This window comes from Lingula anatina, chromosome 7 (assembly GCF_051362555.1).
Source record: "Lingula anatina isolate TDL-2025a chromosome 7, LinAna3.0, whole genome shotgun sequence".
Classification (NCBI taxonomy): Eukaryota; Metazoa; Brachiopoda; class Lingulata; order Lingulida; family Lingulidae; genus Lingula; species Lingula anatina.
The window spans coordinates 12,829,308-12,845,867 of NC_141773.1; the positions used below are offsets into that span (position 1 = coordinate 12,829,308).

At 34.6% G+C, this 16,560-nt stretch overlaps 2 protein-coding genes and 1 long non-coding RNA gene across 8 annotated transcripts; 1 reads left to right on the top strand and 2 right to left on the bottom strand.

The window, feature by feature from the left end:
• Positions 1-3,705: 3,705 nt before the first annotated feature.
• On the bottom strand, positions 3,706-7,104 carry LOC106174769 (prenylated Rab acceptor protein 1). Of its 2 annotated transcripts, none has more exons than XM_087016680.1 (5): positions 6,972-7,104; positions 6,364-6,573; positions 6,118-6,215; positions 4,853-4,954; positions 3,706-4,074 (listed from the first exon to the last, which is right to left on the bottom strand). In XM_087016680.1, the coding sequence occupies exons 1-5, from the start codon at positions 7,052-7,054 to the stop codon at positions 3,980-3,982; spliced, it is 588 nt and encodes a 195-aa protein (XP_086872806.1). In that variant the 5' UTR covers positions 7,055-7,104; the 3' UTR covers positions 3,706-3,979. The 2 variants fall into 2 exon arrangements, with proteins under 2 accessions (XP_086872806.1, XP_086872807.1); XM_087016681.1 differs by lacking the exon at positions 6,972-7,104 and adding an exon at positions 6,749-6,767.
• Positions 6,904-16,521, top strand: LOC106174768 (tubulin-specific chaperone cofactor E-like protein). 5 transcript variants are annotated; one of them, XM_087016675.1, is made up of 8 exons: positions 6,904-7,076; positions 8,041-8,188; positions 8,513-8,658; positions 12,640-12,821; positions 13,084-13,417; positions 13,730-13,881; positions 14,096-14,201; positions 14,619-15,135. In XM_087016675.1, exons 2-8 carry the CDS (start codon positions 8,056-8,058, stop codon positions 14,910-14,912), a joined length of 1,347 nt encoding a protein of 448 aa, XP_086872801.1. In that variant the 5' UTR covers positions 6,904-7,076; positions 8,041-8,055; the 3' UTR covers positions 14,913-15,135. The 5 variants fall into 5 exon arrangements, with proteins under 5 accessions (XP_086872801.1, XP_086872800.1, XP_086872803.1 ...); XM_087016674.1 differs by lacking the exon at positions 6,904-7,076 and adding an exon at positions 7,258-7,338; XM_087016677.1 differs by lacking the exon at positions 6,904-7,076 and adding an exon at positions 7,520-7,688 and having other exon boundaries at positions 15,032-16,521.
• LOC106181600 (uncharacterized) lies at positions 9,477-11,871 on the bottom strand. Its single transcript, XR_015335364.1, has 2 exons — positions 10,897-11,871; positions 9,477-10,068 (listed from the first exon to the last, which is right to left on the bottom strand). It is a non-coding gene; the product is annotated as an uncharacterized LOC106181600 (long non-coding RNA).
• Positions 16,522-16,560: the final 39 nt, after the last annotated feature.

Here is a 16,560-nt window from a genome sequence, read left to right on the forward strand (position 1 = left end):
TTTTGGATGGATTGGCTGTCAATGCCTGCGACTGACCTCATCGTACCCAAATAGACCACTGACAATTGGGGTATAAATATCCGCCAAGACATTCACAATATGCTAAATGGTAGTAATTGTGTTTATTGAACACTAAATGTATGTATTTCAATCAGTTGCTTAAAGACCAAAAAAAAAAAAGAGAAGTGTTTTATGGATGCATTGTCCAATGCATTTTAGTCGGCTTTCCTTTCCTTTTGAATGTGTGTGCGCGTGAAACTGGCCTGTTGCTATGTACATATAAACAAGGTGAAGCTGATAAATGGCATTAAGAGAAAATGCTGAAGATGCAAATATGTGTTTCAAATAGTATTTTGCATAAGAAAACCCAGCTAAGCCATTTTCTCTGTGTGTGTGTGTGTGTGTGTGTGTGTGTGCGTGTGGTCATGTGATCAGATGAGAATTAACGAACCAAAATCAAGCATTCCAAGGAATTTGCTTCTGTCATACATCAATATTTTTCACCTAATCAAAATTTACATTACATCCACCTCAATTTTTATCATGTCAGAATAAATGCATTATGTTTATGGACTGTACCATTTGAAGTGCCTTGGAAAAACTATTCAAATGGCAAACAAACAAAATTTTAATTGGGTCTCATGTAACAAGGTATTGTAAGCCAGTACTAGTAAGGCTCTATTCCCATAGATTTTAGATCGATCTATCCCCGCGGGGAGTCTCACTAGATTACTTTCAGATAATCCGACTTAAATGTCCGTCCCGCCTACTACAAGCTGTAAGGGGATAATTAACTTTCGTGTCCGCCCGGCTGACAGCTATTTAGTGTGAACCCCCAGGGAGTTAGGTCGATCTAAAGTAGGTCGATCTAATCTATGGAAATGGGGTGTAAGACTGAAGATCTAGAAGTGATTTTTTTTCTGCACCAGACATTAAGAATTGTCTTTTGCAGCGTTTCCAAAGCCCAAACAACAAAAGTTCAACAAAATATTATATTTTTATTCCCCTTTGGCAGAACTTCCACAAACCTTTTGTTTGGTGTAATCAAACCCCCTTTCTACTAAATATATACATGAACATAGATATGCATATAGTCATGTACAAACACACAAGAAAACACAGACTGCATTGTGCCTTTCCCTGACAAAAATATGGGAAAATATCACAGCTAAGATGAGTCCTGTTCCCTCACATATATTACACACCAGTATACTAGTATTATGGCATGTTTCACAGTGACACCAAGTGTGTGTTTATCATTATAGTCCTTTCTGTGGTGAAAATAAATATTTATACAGTATTTAAATAATTATATATATATATCTGCTGCACGCAATACCACTGAGAAAGACAAATTTCTTTTTTTAACCTAAAAGAATATAATGAATCCAGAACCAGTTGCACAAACTTCATATTTTCAATCTCCAAAATGTCTTGCTTATCACCTGAAATATTACTTAGTCTGCAGTCAAAAAATGTACCCATACCAGAACAAGGCAGCAAAGCTGTCAAATGTACAGACAAAAAGCAGGAAATAACAAAATAGGCTACTGTCAATTCTGATGTAAAAGTACATTATGTTAAACTGAAAATTCAACATCAAATTTTAATTATGCTCAACAGGTAATACCAATGTAAGTAAAATGTGTAACAAGCATAAGGCTTCAGGCCCATGGGAGTTCAAGTTCACACTTTGAAAATGTAAAACTTCCAAAAAAAAAAAGTCAATTAGACTGCTTTTCCAACTCGAGCTGCATTTTAGTCCTGTGTTTCTTTTTTAAAAGTTTGACAATCATAAGTAATATGGTTTTCCCATGATGGTCATCATGGCAGCAATACCCAATATTGTGTTTTATTCTATTTTGATGCAATATTTCATAATGCTTAACAGCATAAAGAACATCAGTTTTTAATAATAAAATATACGTATCGTGGATTTTCAGAAAATGTGACTAGCATGGGTCTTCAAGCCCATGGAACTTCAAAGTCACACCTTGAAAATGCCAATATGTGAAAAATTAAATTTTCACAAAAAAAAAACTGTTTAACTAGCAGAAAGAATTACCAAACAGACTGCATTGCCTACCGAAGCTGTATCTTAGTCCCATGTTTCTTTCCTGTAAGTTTGAGAACAGTAAGTGACATGATTTTTCTTAAATGGTCATCATGGGAGCAGTGCCCAAAATATTTTTTTCCAAATTTTGATGCAATATTACATAACGTTTAACAGCATAATGACCATCAATTTTTAATAATAAAATATTAGTATTATGGATATTCAGAAAATGTGACTAGCAAAGGTCTTCAGGCCCATGGAACTTCAAAGTCACAACTTGAAAATGCCAAAATGTAAACAAGACAGCACTGTTCTGAAATGGTTTTTTTTTCCATTTTTAACACATTTTTAACATAAAACAAAATTAACAGTTTACTGCCATTTTTATATGATCAACTAAGAAAATTGATGAGATGTGAAAAATATCAATAAAACGGTGTCAAATGTCCAATTTCCTCCATTCTGAGTTTCTGAACATAGTGAATGATTGAATCTTACAAACTGCAATGATAAGAGTTTATTTCCATTTTTGAAACTTTATTACACAATACACGATAACAAGTTTACCATCATTTTTACGTAATCAACTAACAATGTTGTAAAGATGCAGGAAATGTCAAACAAACACTTTTACGTATCTTATTAATTAAATAATGAAACTGTTAACATGCCTAAAAATTGAATCTGAGGAAATGTGAAACAAGACAGCACTATTCTGAAATGGGTTTATTTCCATTTTTAACACTTTTTTAACATAAAACAAAATTAACAGTTTACTGCCATTTTTATATGATCAACTAAGAAAATTGATGAGATGTGAAAAATATCAATAGAACAGTGTCAAATGTCCAATTTCCTCCATTCTGAGTTTCTGAACATAGTGAATGATTGAATCTTACAAACTGCAATGATATGAGTTTATTTCCATTTTTGACACCTTATTACACAATACACGATTAAAAGTTTACCATCATTTTTACGTTATCAACTAACAATGTTGTAAAGATACAGGAAATGTCAAACAAACACTTTTACGTATCTTATTAATTAAATAATGAGACTGTTAACATGCCTAAGAATTGAATCTGAGGAAATGTGAAAAAACAGCATAACTTATAAAATAATGGTCCGATTATGCTGATTTTCGAACTTGACCTGCGTTTTAGTAAGATTGATTACTCCTGTGAGTTTCATGACAACAGGCCTATGGGTTTTCCTTGAAATGTGTTAACAGTGTTGCATATATGCTGAAAAGTGAAAAAACAGCATAACTACTAAAATAGTGGCCCGATCATGCCGATTTTCGAACTTGATCTGCGTTTTAGTAAGATTGATTACTCCTGTGAGTTTTATGACAACAGGCCTATCAGTTTTCCTTGAAATGTGTTAACAGTGTTGTATATATGCTGAGAAGTGAAAAAACAGCATAAATTCTACAATAATGGCCCGATCATGCTGATTTTCGAACTTGACCTGTGTTTTATGAATATTCATCAGCTCTGTAAATATAAAGCCAAAAAGTAAAACTGTCTTCCACTTATGGTGTTAACGCTGAAAGTGCACGGCGACGGCGACGGCGACATGATCGGCGACGGCGACGACAGACGCAGGTGATGGCAATATGTACAGACACATCTGTGTCTGTACATAATAAAAAACTGTATCATATGAAAATACAGTAGCATTAGTAAGCATTTGTTGATGAGAGTGCCAGCTCCTGCTGAATATTATTTAATATCAGCCTCCATTAGAAAAATACTATGTCCCACAGTGGGCATGAAAAATGCTACACGACATCAGCACCCTTGATATTTTACAACACTTCCCATACATTGATGTTGAGTGGTGCCGGATTGTCTTGGCATATTAACCGCCACCTTTATTACTTCTGTGTGATATTGTCTTGTTGTACTGGACTGCCACCTATACAACTTCCATGTTGAGATCAGCAAACCCTTCCAACTCCTCCGTCGTCTGATAGAATACTGCATGAGCCATAATGAGGAAAAATGAAGCACCTGAAATTTGATTTATAAACTATTAAAATCTAAAAAAATTAATTTACTACTTCAGCTCATTGTTTATTTCTCCAATCTGTAAGTTATGACTTCCACTTATCTTGATGGATCCTAGAGTACAATAATATTTATGATCATGCTACAAAAGGTTAAACAACTGTGGGTAAGCAGGGGCAGATCCAGGATTATTTGAAGGATGGGTCCGGAATGACAGGTCCCAGATACGAGGTCAACCATCGCCCCCTTGGCGTGAGATTCGGGGCCTGCTAAAGAGCCACGAAAAATTTTTGGTGTTTTGGAGGGCAAACGGTCCTTTTGGTACGGTTTAGAACTATGATTCAGCTAGTCAAATTTCTAATTTCAAGAGGGGAATATTGGTGTGATATATTTTTCAGAAACCGAGGGGGGGTTAGGACCCCCCCCCCCCCTCTAAATCCACCACTGTGTAATAATATTCAAGATTCCATATTAAACAGTGTGTGGGCAGAATGATACACATGTACCATTAAAGTGTATAGATGTTTACTCAGGATTATCTAAAAAATTATAAATATTATCCAGTAGCATAAAAAACTCCTAATTCATTCTTGATCATTCTTCATCACTAGCTACACGTACCACACAAAATATTAATCTTTTAAGATGTGGTTGAAGTAATAAATACATGGTCTTAAAAAGATTATAGATTACACTACCACATCTTAAAAGATTAATATTTTGTGTGGTACGTGTATCAAAATTGTCATCAAAATTGTGCGTTGAGAAAAACAAAACTTACCAATAACCCAGAAGACTGCAGATCCTGCTCCAGCCAGCCAGAACAGAGGGAATGATATCACGCCAACAGCTCCATACTGCTGAGCCAGGCTGATTTCATGGCCTGGGGACAGAATATAAATAGAATAACCATATAAATATATAACATACTGAATGATATAAAGTACATAAAACAACCTTTCTTCTGCCTGGGTTCAGTTATTCAATTCAGCATTTATATTTACTTACTACTTGTTCATAACTCTCAATTTTGTTGGTATTTCTATTAAGATACATCTATTGATGGCCATTTTTATTATTATTAATTATAGCTGAATAGAGACTGATTTCTCAAAGCAAGCTATTGGTATCAGTTGGTAAGTTAATGCATAAAAATTTCAATCTTTTGTGAAAATTTTAGACAAAAATCCACTGCTGAAATAAGTATTACTGTACAGTTATATATTTGTCATGATTGTTTCAAGACAGAAAATGCAGACTCGTTTTGCCTAAATAACCAGTCAGCCAGACCAAGCTTTTGAAACCAATGATAAATATTTAACCAAAAACTCTCACAAATATGCAGGTAGCACTTTCTATATACATAATATGAATTCTCAAGAGTTAAAAATAATGATCATTTTACATCCGCTGCCTTGTAGACTTCCAAGTCTACTAATTACATTTCAGCTTAGCATTGTATCAATTTAACAGCAAAGTCCTGGATCTGTTTAATAAATAATGCTTATATAACAAGTATCTGCTTTTTTGTAAGTACTTAACAATATTAAAGTGGACTATGAAAATAACTTGACAAACACTCAGCGAACATCTGTTGTCAAAAGATCACTTCACACATGAATTTTTTAAAGCCTAAAGACAACTCTGACAATATGTAATGAGTGGTAAGCAAGTGTGACATCAGCTTTTGTATTAAAAGCATAGCAGACTGAAAACTGATAGCAGAACATATTGGCCCCTGGAAAACCACAATGCTTGTGGACAGATCCACAAAAACCAGTCACTGAAGGTCAAGGTTATTCTAAATAATGGGGCATGAAGTTCAAAATTTGTTCTTGTGGATACTGAAACTGAATTTCAGGATGCCACAGTGATAGAATAAGTCACACTGCCCCTCCTTAAACCTACCTGTAAATCTGAAAATGACTCATATTTATAGAATATCTTTGTAGAGGAAAGTCATTAGCTAGACTTCCTAATGAAAGGGCTCTTCCTGTCAGCTAGATATTTAATTTTTTTTTCACTCTGGCTGATAAAAAAACTTACCTAGAAGCGATAATTTACTTTCTTTATTCTTTAAATTGATGATGTAGCATGCTCCTAAACAGACAGCTAAGGCAACTATTAACAGTGGAGATGTCAACCTAAGAAAAACAATATAGTACATTTTAATCCAAAACTTGGATTGATGAAGGCTTTTTAAAGATGCACAAACTAAACAAAACAATTCAGCACATTCATTGTAAATCATGAAATCATGTGACAAAAAATCACGACAAGAAACAGACTTACACACAAAAAATAATAAGACCCAGGAATACAAATAAATAATTGCTCTGAAAATGTTCCACATTTCGCACAACCCTCTTCCCCACTGGAGCCACGGACTTGGGAGCTTTGAACCGTGCTGTGTTCAGAAATTCTGTCCACGGTTTGACTGTTTCACGGCGGTGTTGAAGCCATTCTCTGGCAGATACATTAGACAGCTGAATTGCCATGAGTCTGTAAATGAAAAAAAAAATTATTATATTGATTAATTTATTTAAAAACAATATTATTTGGTTCCTAAATTTGCATTTTGTTGGTATAATGCCTTAATTCCTACATTAGTTTTGGCTTTTTTAATCGATCATGATTATTTAACAAGTTTATAACAAATGCTAAAAGAGAGACATGCTAGTTGAGCTGACCACCTGTAGGACAAGTGGCCAGTAATTAACATGCGGAAGTAAACGTGTCGCGTCATTTAAATGCATCTATCAAGCATCACTGCATTTGCAGGCCGGTAATCAGCGACTCGATCTGTCAGTTTTGTTTTACTTCTCACATTCTGTAAACTTAATGTCAGGAAAACATTTATGCATTTTAATGTGATTCACGTTATGCCGTTTGGTACTAACTTTGCTTTAAGATCCACAGGCTGAGATTCTGCAGGGCCGTCGAGATTTCCACTCAAATCAAGTTTTTCGTTATCCTTCTCCATCGCTTTGACGTGGACGTTTAAGGTCTGGGTTGATTACTTATTTATATTTACTGAAAATCGTATTTAACATTTTATACTTTACACAGTCTATTTGGTGAATATTCGGTGTAACAGGAATAATGAAAAGTGTTTTTAGTATATTAGTAACATTATTTCTCAACATATATATTTAATTTTTTTTTAATTAAAGTGTCACTTTTAATAATCTACGCAGACCTTCAAAACGTGTGACGTGTTCACAGTCTGCAGTGACGTTTTAAACAAAATACACAAAAGCCTGACAGGTAAGGGGGAATAACAGTGTTCGTTGTATTTTTTTAGAACGAAAATTACCATTTAAATTATTTCTGTGCGATAGTGGCTTCGTTCAGTGTAAAAGATCAGCTATGATTACAATTTTATGCTGCAGATATTATATGCAGTATGGATGAAAACATAACTTTCTTTCGATGCTGACCTCATTTCCGAATCAAACCGTCGTCAGCTGTTTTGTGTAAGAGGTCTGATGTGTTGGAAATGATTCATTATTGTTGTGTTAAAAATAAATCTGAGCTTACTGAATTATCTGGGCAACATTCGCTCAGAAGCGCTAGAACTTGGCTAGAATGAACAGGGGCAATTTTTACAGAAAATGGTAATCAACAGTTGCATTGTTCGTCTAAATGCAGTGATAATATCTAGAGACATTGCAGAGTTCATTGCTGTAGATGTGAAGAAACTGCATTCAACTCGAGCTGTATTTGGCAAAAATCAGAACCTTGAACTTATGAGAATCAATAATAATTTTTAGGACGGGAAGTAGAGACATGAGCATCTACATTTGGTGCAGGTAAAAAAATCGTAGTGCATGTGCTAGCAATATAGGTAGTGCTTCTAGCACTCTATCAACAACTTGGCTAACTTATTTTAACCACCTGAACATAGCACTAACTAATTTGACTTAAATATACATTATCGTTTTTCATATTTCAATTCTGTCTTTACAGTATTGGTGCATAAACATGGCTGCAGAAGCTACAGAACCAAAGACATTTCTCAAAGCCCTCCATGACAAGTATGGGGACAGTGACATACCTGAGGGCAATGACCTGGTGTTGGTTATGCATGTTCCCAATTCAGCACCAGGAATGACAGGTGAGAGAAAAAATATAAATAGGCTTTAAATTCAAAGTACAACGTTGGTGATGTGACACCTCCCCTTCATCACCCTATGCAATGGTGTTTTGACTTACTACCAAGGCCTTAATTATTAATTTTTCATTGGAGAAATTCCAGAGAAGCCTAGCTCAACCTGAATCAGGTATGGTAAAGGAGATCATTCAATTTCCAATATGTGAAGAAAACGATACATTTTGAAAATGTGTTGCTGTGTATTGAGGACATGATTTTAAACAAAATTGGCCATTGGAGTCATGGTAAATTAAATATTTTCTTATATTATATATATAATTGTTTCAGACTCTGGCCAGTTGATTCTTCCCCGGCAACTGGCAATGAACTACCACAGTATAACACATGCAGGCAATGAGGAAGAGATTGCCAACCTTTGTGATAAGGTGACAGAGCTAGACATTGCCAACAATTGTATATCTGACTGGAAAGAGGTAATATCCCAGATAGCATGCATACGTTGGGCCAACGTTGGCCCAACGTTGCCTTGGTTGACCATGCAACGTTGGCCCAACGTTGGGTTTCCATCTAAGTGCTCACTTTGGCCAACGGTTGGCTGAACGTCTTTTTAATGCCAACGCATTGCCAACGTATTCCCAACCAAACTGCGTTGGCCCTACATTGGGCCAACTAATAACCAACATTGGTCCAACAATTACCCAACCTGTAACCAACAGTGCATTTACGTTGGTCCTACTAATAACCAACATCAGTCCAACGATTACCCAACCAAACTGCGTTGGCCCTACATTAGGCCAACTAATAACCAACATTGGTCCAACAATTACCCAACCTGTAACCAACAGTGCAATTACGTTGGTTCTACTAATAACCAACGTCATCAGTCCAACAATTACCCAACCTCAAACCAACAATGTATCCGCGTTGGCCCAATGGTAGGCCAACTGGTCACCAAGTTATCTGCAATTTGCACAACAAATTATGACCCAACCTAAAACCAGGGGCACAGTGATTTACAGTAACCCAACATTGAGCTAAAGGCAAAATCTTTTTTTTTTGGAATCACATAGGTAGTAGGGCACTGTAATTACACATCTGATGCACAGGCAGATCAATGTCCTGATGAAATATCTTGAGCATCTGAAATCTGCAAACTGCAAGATATGGCTGAAAAATTGGCAAGGTTTCTAAGGGATGAATCCTTCAGAGGACTTGATCTGCCTGTGATCATTTACACTACACCTGGAAAATTGTCAATTAATAATTGTAGTTGAAACAAAAAGATTAGTGATATATTTTGAACTGTTTAATTAATTCATAACATTACATAAAACAAATACATTACACCAACTAAATAATGATATGTGAATTGAAATATAATACAAAAAGACAACAAAGAAAATTTTTATAAGATATTATAATATTAAATTTAAACATTAATAAGTGTGTCTTATATCAATTGTTACATGATTCACATCAAAAAAATTTTAACAGTCCTATGACTTTTCACCTTATTCCTGGAGTCCAGGCATTTTTCTACTAGTAAAGTCTTTTTTTTGCCCCATTTCAATTTTTAAAAACATTTTCATTAAATTAAATTTTTAATTTAAATTTAAACCTGAAACCCTTGTTAATGTCAGGTAAGATGCTTTTCATAGGAACTTTCATAAGTTATATGTCAAGTCTATAAAATCACAGTCTCTTCCGTCAGGCAAAATCTCAGACATTGTCTCTTTAAAAATCAAATCAGTGGTCATATGAGTTCAATCTTGTGTTTTTTCTCTCTTTCCTGTCCTGCACCTGCATGATCTTTGGCAAAGCACGATTAGTTAGGTGTATCTTCAACATCTTTTTCTGAACAGTCACAGAAGAGTGTGCTGCACCTACAAATTTAAATATTAAAAACACTTGAAATATAATGCTAGAATTGGTATGGTACATAACATGACTGTACCTCTTCCCCCATATTTCATATACAAACTAGTACTAGTAGGTGTGTATTATATGATAATCTCCCCACCTTTTCTAAGTTAGGCAAAAGCCAATATCTTAACTTTAAAAGTGTGTGTCTTGTGTGCAGTAATTTATAGTGATTTATTTAAATTAGTTCTTACGTGTACACTTGACCATGAATTCAGTTTTTAGACAACTGTAATGTACCACTAAATTCCACATCATTTAATCATTCCAACAACTCTATCACAGAATTTACTGGCCAGGATTCATACAGACACATAAGAACAATTGGCTTCCAAGGACTTTTAAGGCTCTAAATCAAATCATTTTCAATGATTTTAACTAATGAGGGCAAGTTTTACATTAATACAGTTATATTAAAGTGTACATACCAAAGGAAAAAGGACTCATTTCATTTAAACTTTGTCTTTGTAACACATTGATGATGAAAAGTTGAAAATAAAAGTACAAGTAATGATGTATTAAAAGGTATTACCCCCATCTGTGAATTATTGTCTGTATTCATCTCAATAAACTACAAAGTTTTAAATAATATTTTTACAAAGACAAAATGCTGAAATGCAAACCTTTTTCAAGCCTAATAGCATTTTCAAGTACTTTTCAAAGTTACATTTAAACTAGAGCCATTTAAACTAGTCCAAAGTGCTGGACTAAATTTGAACACTTTTCAAGGCTGTATGGATCCTGGTGCATCAGTAAATAATGGGAAAATACACAATTAAAAAGTCACTTACCAGTACATGCTCACTTCTTATCCTGTCTCTTTATCTCTTCATTTTCTAATTTCCAAAAAGATGTCTTCTTTCTATATCCAGAAACCAATGCTTTCAGCTGTAATTCTTGCCTCTTCCTTAGAACATTTCTGACCTTCTGGCTTAGATTTTTGAATTGGCTCAACGGTCAGCGCGCTTAAGACTGTGCTATGTATAGTTGTTTGACCTGTTTGAGCAGGCAGTAGGCAAACTGTTTATATCAAACTGACAGTTAAGATAAACACCTGGCTTGTAATGAATCTGGTCCAGTGAAAGTTACCAGTGTACTTTAATCAAAAGTCAATTGATGCTAACTATAAAGTTTAAAATTTATATATTGTGCAATTGTACATTATAATAAGATTTCAATCATTTGTCTGATTTCAATAACAATAATAATAATAGCAATAATAATAAATATGTTTCACAGCATTATTTAAAAATATAAATCTGTTCACTCAGTAATATTTTTATAGGTGAAGTCTATGTACTATATACTATATCCATTCAGAAAAAAAGACAAAATGAAAAATATATATATATGAGAGTATATAGCTTGGAAGACAAATAAAAGTAGAACACTGTTTTTTAGCCCAAGGAATTTGACAAACTCTTAATAAAAAAAAAAATTTTAATCCTAAAAACTATATGTTACTGATCAATAGATAAGCACGTGATTCTCAGTTGTGAACAGAAACATTTTTATTATAACAGAAACATTATTCATTTCTATTGAGTTGTTAATTGGATACGTTGGCCCAACGTTAGGCCAACGTATGCAACAAATATGCACACGTTGGCCCAACGTTGGGCCAACGTGAGCATATTGCAGTTATGTTGTGCATATTATGATGTGGTTGGGCCAACGTTGGGCCAACGTATTACTACCAACGCCAACTATGTGCCAACAAACCAACGATTCCCCTACGTTGGCCCAACGTATGCTTGCTATCTGGGATTAAGAACAGTTTCCTCTATCAAACGTTATGCTGTGGGTGCTCTTAAAGCAAATAACTATAGTTGGTCACTAATTAAAGCAAAGGATAACTGATTATAAGTACATATATATAGGGTAGCTGTGAGTTTCTAAGGATTTTTTAGACATCTAGTTGAATCTTTTTCTGGACTTACAATGTCTGTCTTAGACAATTTTCACTGTGCTGTTTGCCATGTTAACCTCCGTATTTTATTCTTGAGCTCACCTATGAAATTTTTAAGTAGCTAAGACTAAGTTCTAAAGATAATAGATATTTACATGATTTATATCATTCAAGTAAGTTAAATAAATCAAACTACTTCATTCAGGTACAATCATATCAGTTGGTATCCTCCTAAATTGCATGAAATAATAAACTTGATATTTGTGCTATCACAGATGTGGAGATATGTTGGATTTGGTATGCTGAGTAATGATGTAGTTTAGTACTTGTTAATAATTCACCAAAACGTTACTCACTGGCCAAAGTTTATTGTAAATTGATGACTTCTTTGAATTAAATTCTGTTTAATTTTGCAAAAAAAAAAAAAAAAATTATTTGGATCACTCAACAATGTTTTTTAAGAGTGGTGGCAGATTTACCTCTCATGAGGCTGAATGCAGTTTAGTAAATTTGCCTAAAAGACAAATGTAAATTTTTATTTTCATTGACTAGGAATGATTTTTTTTTTTTCTGGTTCCAATTCTGTAATGAGTCACGATCTATTTCATTCTTATTTGCCTCACAGATATTCAAGTTGATGTCAGTTATGCCAAAGATTGAAAGCATCAACTTTAGTTGTAACCCACTGATGGCAGAGATTGATGACGAGGTTGGCAACCAAAGTTTTCCAAATATAAAACGCCTCATCTTAAACAAGACTGGAGCAGCATGGAGGACTGTGGAAGTGTTACTAAAGATTATGCCATGGTAAGAAAAAAATGTATTATACTTCCGTATTTGCATTATCCAGTCTCCTAAACAGGGTCTTGTAGAAGTGATGTAAATGATTAACCTTTTAGTTTTGATAAAAATTCATACTTTAGAAACATTTCACTGCACTATAGTTGGGTATAAAAGTCTAAAATTAATCTTGATATTTACGAAAAAGAAGTGATGTTATACTTAAAATAAATATGTTTTTGTCTAGGCAACCTCAGAAAAATTTGTCAGAGCAAGAATTTTCTTTCAGCATTGAAGAACTACACCTTAGCCTCAATGATTACACAGAGGTTGATCTCAAAGAAAAATATCCAAATGTCGTCAACCTCCACTTCAATGCCAACAAACTCAGGGACTGGGGAGAAATATGCAAACTGGGACGGGCCTTCCCAAATCTTTGTAATCTGGTGATGGCAGAGAGTGAGGTGTCTCTTTGTGATGACTCAGAAGTCGAGGAAAGTTTCCCAAAGGTAGTCAGTCTGAATGCCAATAAGATTGGCATCACCAGCTGGGAGGAGATAGACAGGCTGAACAGTTTCCCTGCGCTCACTGATGTTAGACTGCAGGGAGTGCCTCTGCTGGAGGTGAGGAGGGGGTCTGTGTGATGTTTTGTGTGTGTTTGTGTGGCTAAATGCTTGTGTGTGTGTGTGACTTGATGCATGTGTGTGTGTGTGTGTTTGTGTGTGTGTGTGTGTGTGTGTGTGTGTGACTTGATGCATGTTTGTGTATATGAGTGGATGCCTGTGTGTGTGGGCATGCACACACTCATGTACACACACACAAACACGTCTAAGGTACATATTCAAGAGTTCATCATATTCATTGCACATGCCTAACAGAGTACAAGCTCCTAGACCACTGCATAGTTTTAAATGTTGATTTCTTTTATAATCTAGGATATGAAAGAAGAACAACGTAGGCAGTTCCTTATAGCCAGGCTGCCAAGGATCAATAGACTAAATGGCAGTAAAATCCAGGAAGAAGAAAGAGATAAAGCAGAAAGAGCTTTTTTGAGACACTTCATGGATTCTGAGGAAAAACCAGAAAGGTATTCATTTACTTACAAGATGTAAAGGCAAAGAATTGCTTTTGTTTGGTTCAAGTTGTTGTTGATTCGGGATTCTTTAGTGTCTCTTCCCAAACAAACAAACAAAAAAAAATTGAGAAAACAAATCTCATGAATGTCAAATAAGATTCTTGAAAAGATGGGTATGATCTTCATAAATTACCCTAAGTCTTCATATTTTTCTTATCTTTTCCAGATATATGGAGTTAGAGAAGACCCATGGTCAGCTTGACCCACTTGCTGACGTCAACCTGGGACCACCCACCCACACGGTCACTGTCAGGGTCACATATGACACGAAGGTGAGTACTAAAGGCCCATTATATTATGAGGGGGTGGGAGCAGCTTTTTCCCATTTTAATTTTTTTTTTTCGTCATTTGGAAAAGGCAAGCATATAAATGCTTGGTCAATGCCATGAAAAGTGCTTTGGATGTGAAATTTAAAATGTGTGTCATTGTTCTGTATTTGTTTTGTTTGTTTTTGCTTTTTTTTTGTGTTGTTTAAAAAAAACAAAAACAAAACAAATCAAGTTAAATCTCTGTGTGGCTAAGACAAGCTCAAATAATGGCAGAGTTAGTTAGTCTTCTTTGTTCTGCTTATCCTGTCCTTAAGCTCTTGTTAGACAAAAACTGCACAATTGATTTCAATTAATTTTTTTAACAAAGTACGATGCATGTTAAATCATAGCTCCAATATTGCTTTTTTTTCCCTCCTGCAGGTAAGAATGCTGAGCATATGCCTGGATAACTCCATTGTGGATTTAAAAAATCTGATTCGCAAGCTTTTTGAAATTCCAAAAGAATGTGGCATAGCATTATATTATAATAATGCAGAGGGCACTATTCCCTACAGAGCGAGGGAGATGGACCCCTCAAAATATGTGTACACATACCTCTATGAGGATGGATGTGACATTACTGTAGAGCCTCGTGAAAGGGGAGGAAGGAAGTGGATAGAACCTACCGTACATTTTGCAATAAAGAAAAGTTTGACTGTAACACCACGCGATTAAATTAAACAATCAGAACACAGTATAAAATCCAAAGTTTGTTTTTACTTTTGCAGTTATTCAGTACTGATGATAATGAAACACATATTACAAACAGTAATGGAAAGTAATTATTTTTGTAGGTTAAGATGATGCAGCTAAACGTAAATCAAACAGTCCAAGAGCTCAAGGTGTTACTAAAGAAGACTTTTGACATTTCGGATAAAATAAAGTTGTTTGTGTTTGAGGATGGTATTCCTACTAATGAGTTAACTGAAATAAGAAGGTGCCTTTATATGTACTACATAGAAGATGGGATTGACTTGAGAATAATTTGAAAAACGTTTATGCAAATTAGTAGACTACCAAAATACTAGTGCTTCTTGACCAGGATTTTATTTGTGGATCTGTGTTTGAATGCCTGCATGCATGTGTGTGTGTGTGTGTGTGTGAGAGAGAGAGAGAGAGAGAGATAATTATTATTTCAGGGATGCTAACTGATCTCCTGTTTATCTCTTCTGTGATAACTTTGGTTAAAAGTCAGATGATTAATCAGTGCAAAAAATTATTATGTGAAGAAAATGTGTTGTTTTATATGTAAAATTAAAAGAAAAGTTGGGTGATCACTGATTTTTGTAAAGTTAATGTGAGTCCAGATGTACCAATTTTATTGCTTACAAATGCAGGAAAACCAGTTGAACTATGTCATAAGTTATAATTATAGATTGAAGACCATGACATTTTAGTACTGCTAGACTATATGCACAGGTGGTGGTATTACAATATTTGGTGGCAGCGGTGGGATTTGATGATGAAGTGTAGATTCAAAACTTTAGGAGACATAGAATTTGATAGGGGTAAAATAGGAAGACAGACACATGAAGTTAAGTTCATTAGTACTGTAAGAACAGCACACTGTATGCAACGATCTTTGTTTACTTGATAATTAGTGTCAACTTATGTGCAAATCATGTGAGCTATTTAAATGTAGACCTACGATTTAACTTATCATCAAACCCATGTAAATATTTGTAAAGTTATCTTAACTTATAAGGAGTATGAAATAAATACACAATGTGTGAGGCAATTTTTGTTAAATAACACAGTATAGGATAACACCAAGTTCCTTTAAAAAACTACAAAAACTTTCCTTTTGCCATACTATATATTTCACAGCTAAGTTGTACAGTGTATGCCATGTCCCAAAAAAGGGAGGTCATTGTTGTGACCTTCATATGGTGCTGTGTTGTAGGCCAAGTTGGATTAATTAGGCAGAGGCATAATCTAAAGTAATTGTTATAATGAAGTATGGCATGCTGTGATTTATTGTTATTAAAAGGCTCTTTTATGCATGCACTTATGCATCTTTTTCACGTTTATATACATGTGTAGCATGAAAAGAACTTACGAAAAGCTTTTTGTACACTGAAAATGAAGGTTCTCTTGCGTTATAGCATCGGACCAGTTAGAAATTATTTGTATCCTTAATTTTAAGGAATAGGAGCATGCTTAATGACTACATCCACAATACTTTTGATTAGCACATTTTATAGAATACCAAGTAAATATTGCCATTAACATATTTTAAGGACAATAACTATGTAAATCTGTAAATAAAATGAAATTAATTTGATATGATTTGTATTTTGTGATTTTTATGAACAGACGCAAT

Bases quoted from the DNA above. Each gene is read 5' to 3' on its own strand.
- LOC106174769 (XM_087016680.1), bottom strand. From the start codon at position 7,054: ATGGAGAAGGATAACGAAAAACTTGATTTGAGTGGAAATCTCGACGGC. The intron at 6,216-6,363 runs GTAAGTCTGTTT...TGTTTTTCTTAG, and splicing joins GGTCTTATTATTTTTTGTGT to GTTGACATCTCCACTGTTAA. The intron at 4,075-4,852 runs GTAAGTTTTGTT...ATCAAATTTCAG, and splicing joins TGCAGTCTTCTGGGTTATTG to GTGCTTCATTTTTCCTCATT.
- LOC106174768 (XM_087016673.1), top strand. The intron at 8,189-8,512 runs GTGAGAGAAAAA...TAATTGTTTCAG, and splicing joins TTCAGCACCAGGAATGACAG to ACTCTGGCCAGTTGATTCTT. The intron at 14,202-14,618 runs GTGAGTACTAAA...TCCCTCCTGCAG, and splicing joins GGGTCACATATGACACGAAG to GTAAGAATGCTGAGCATATG.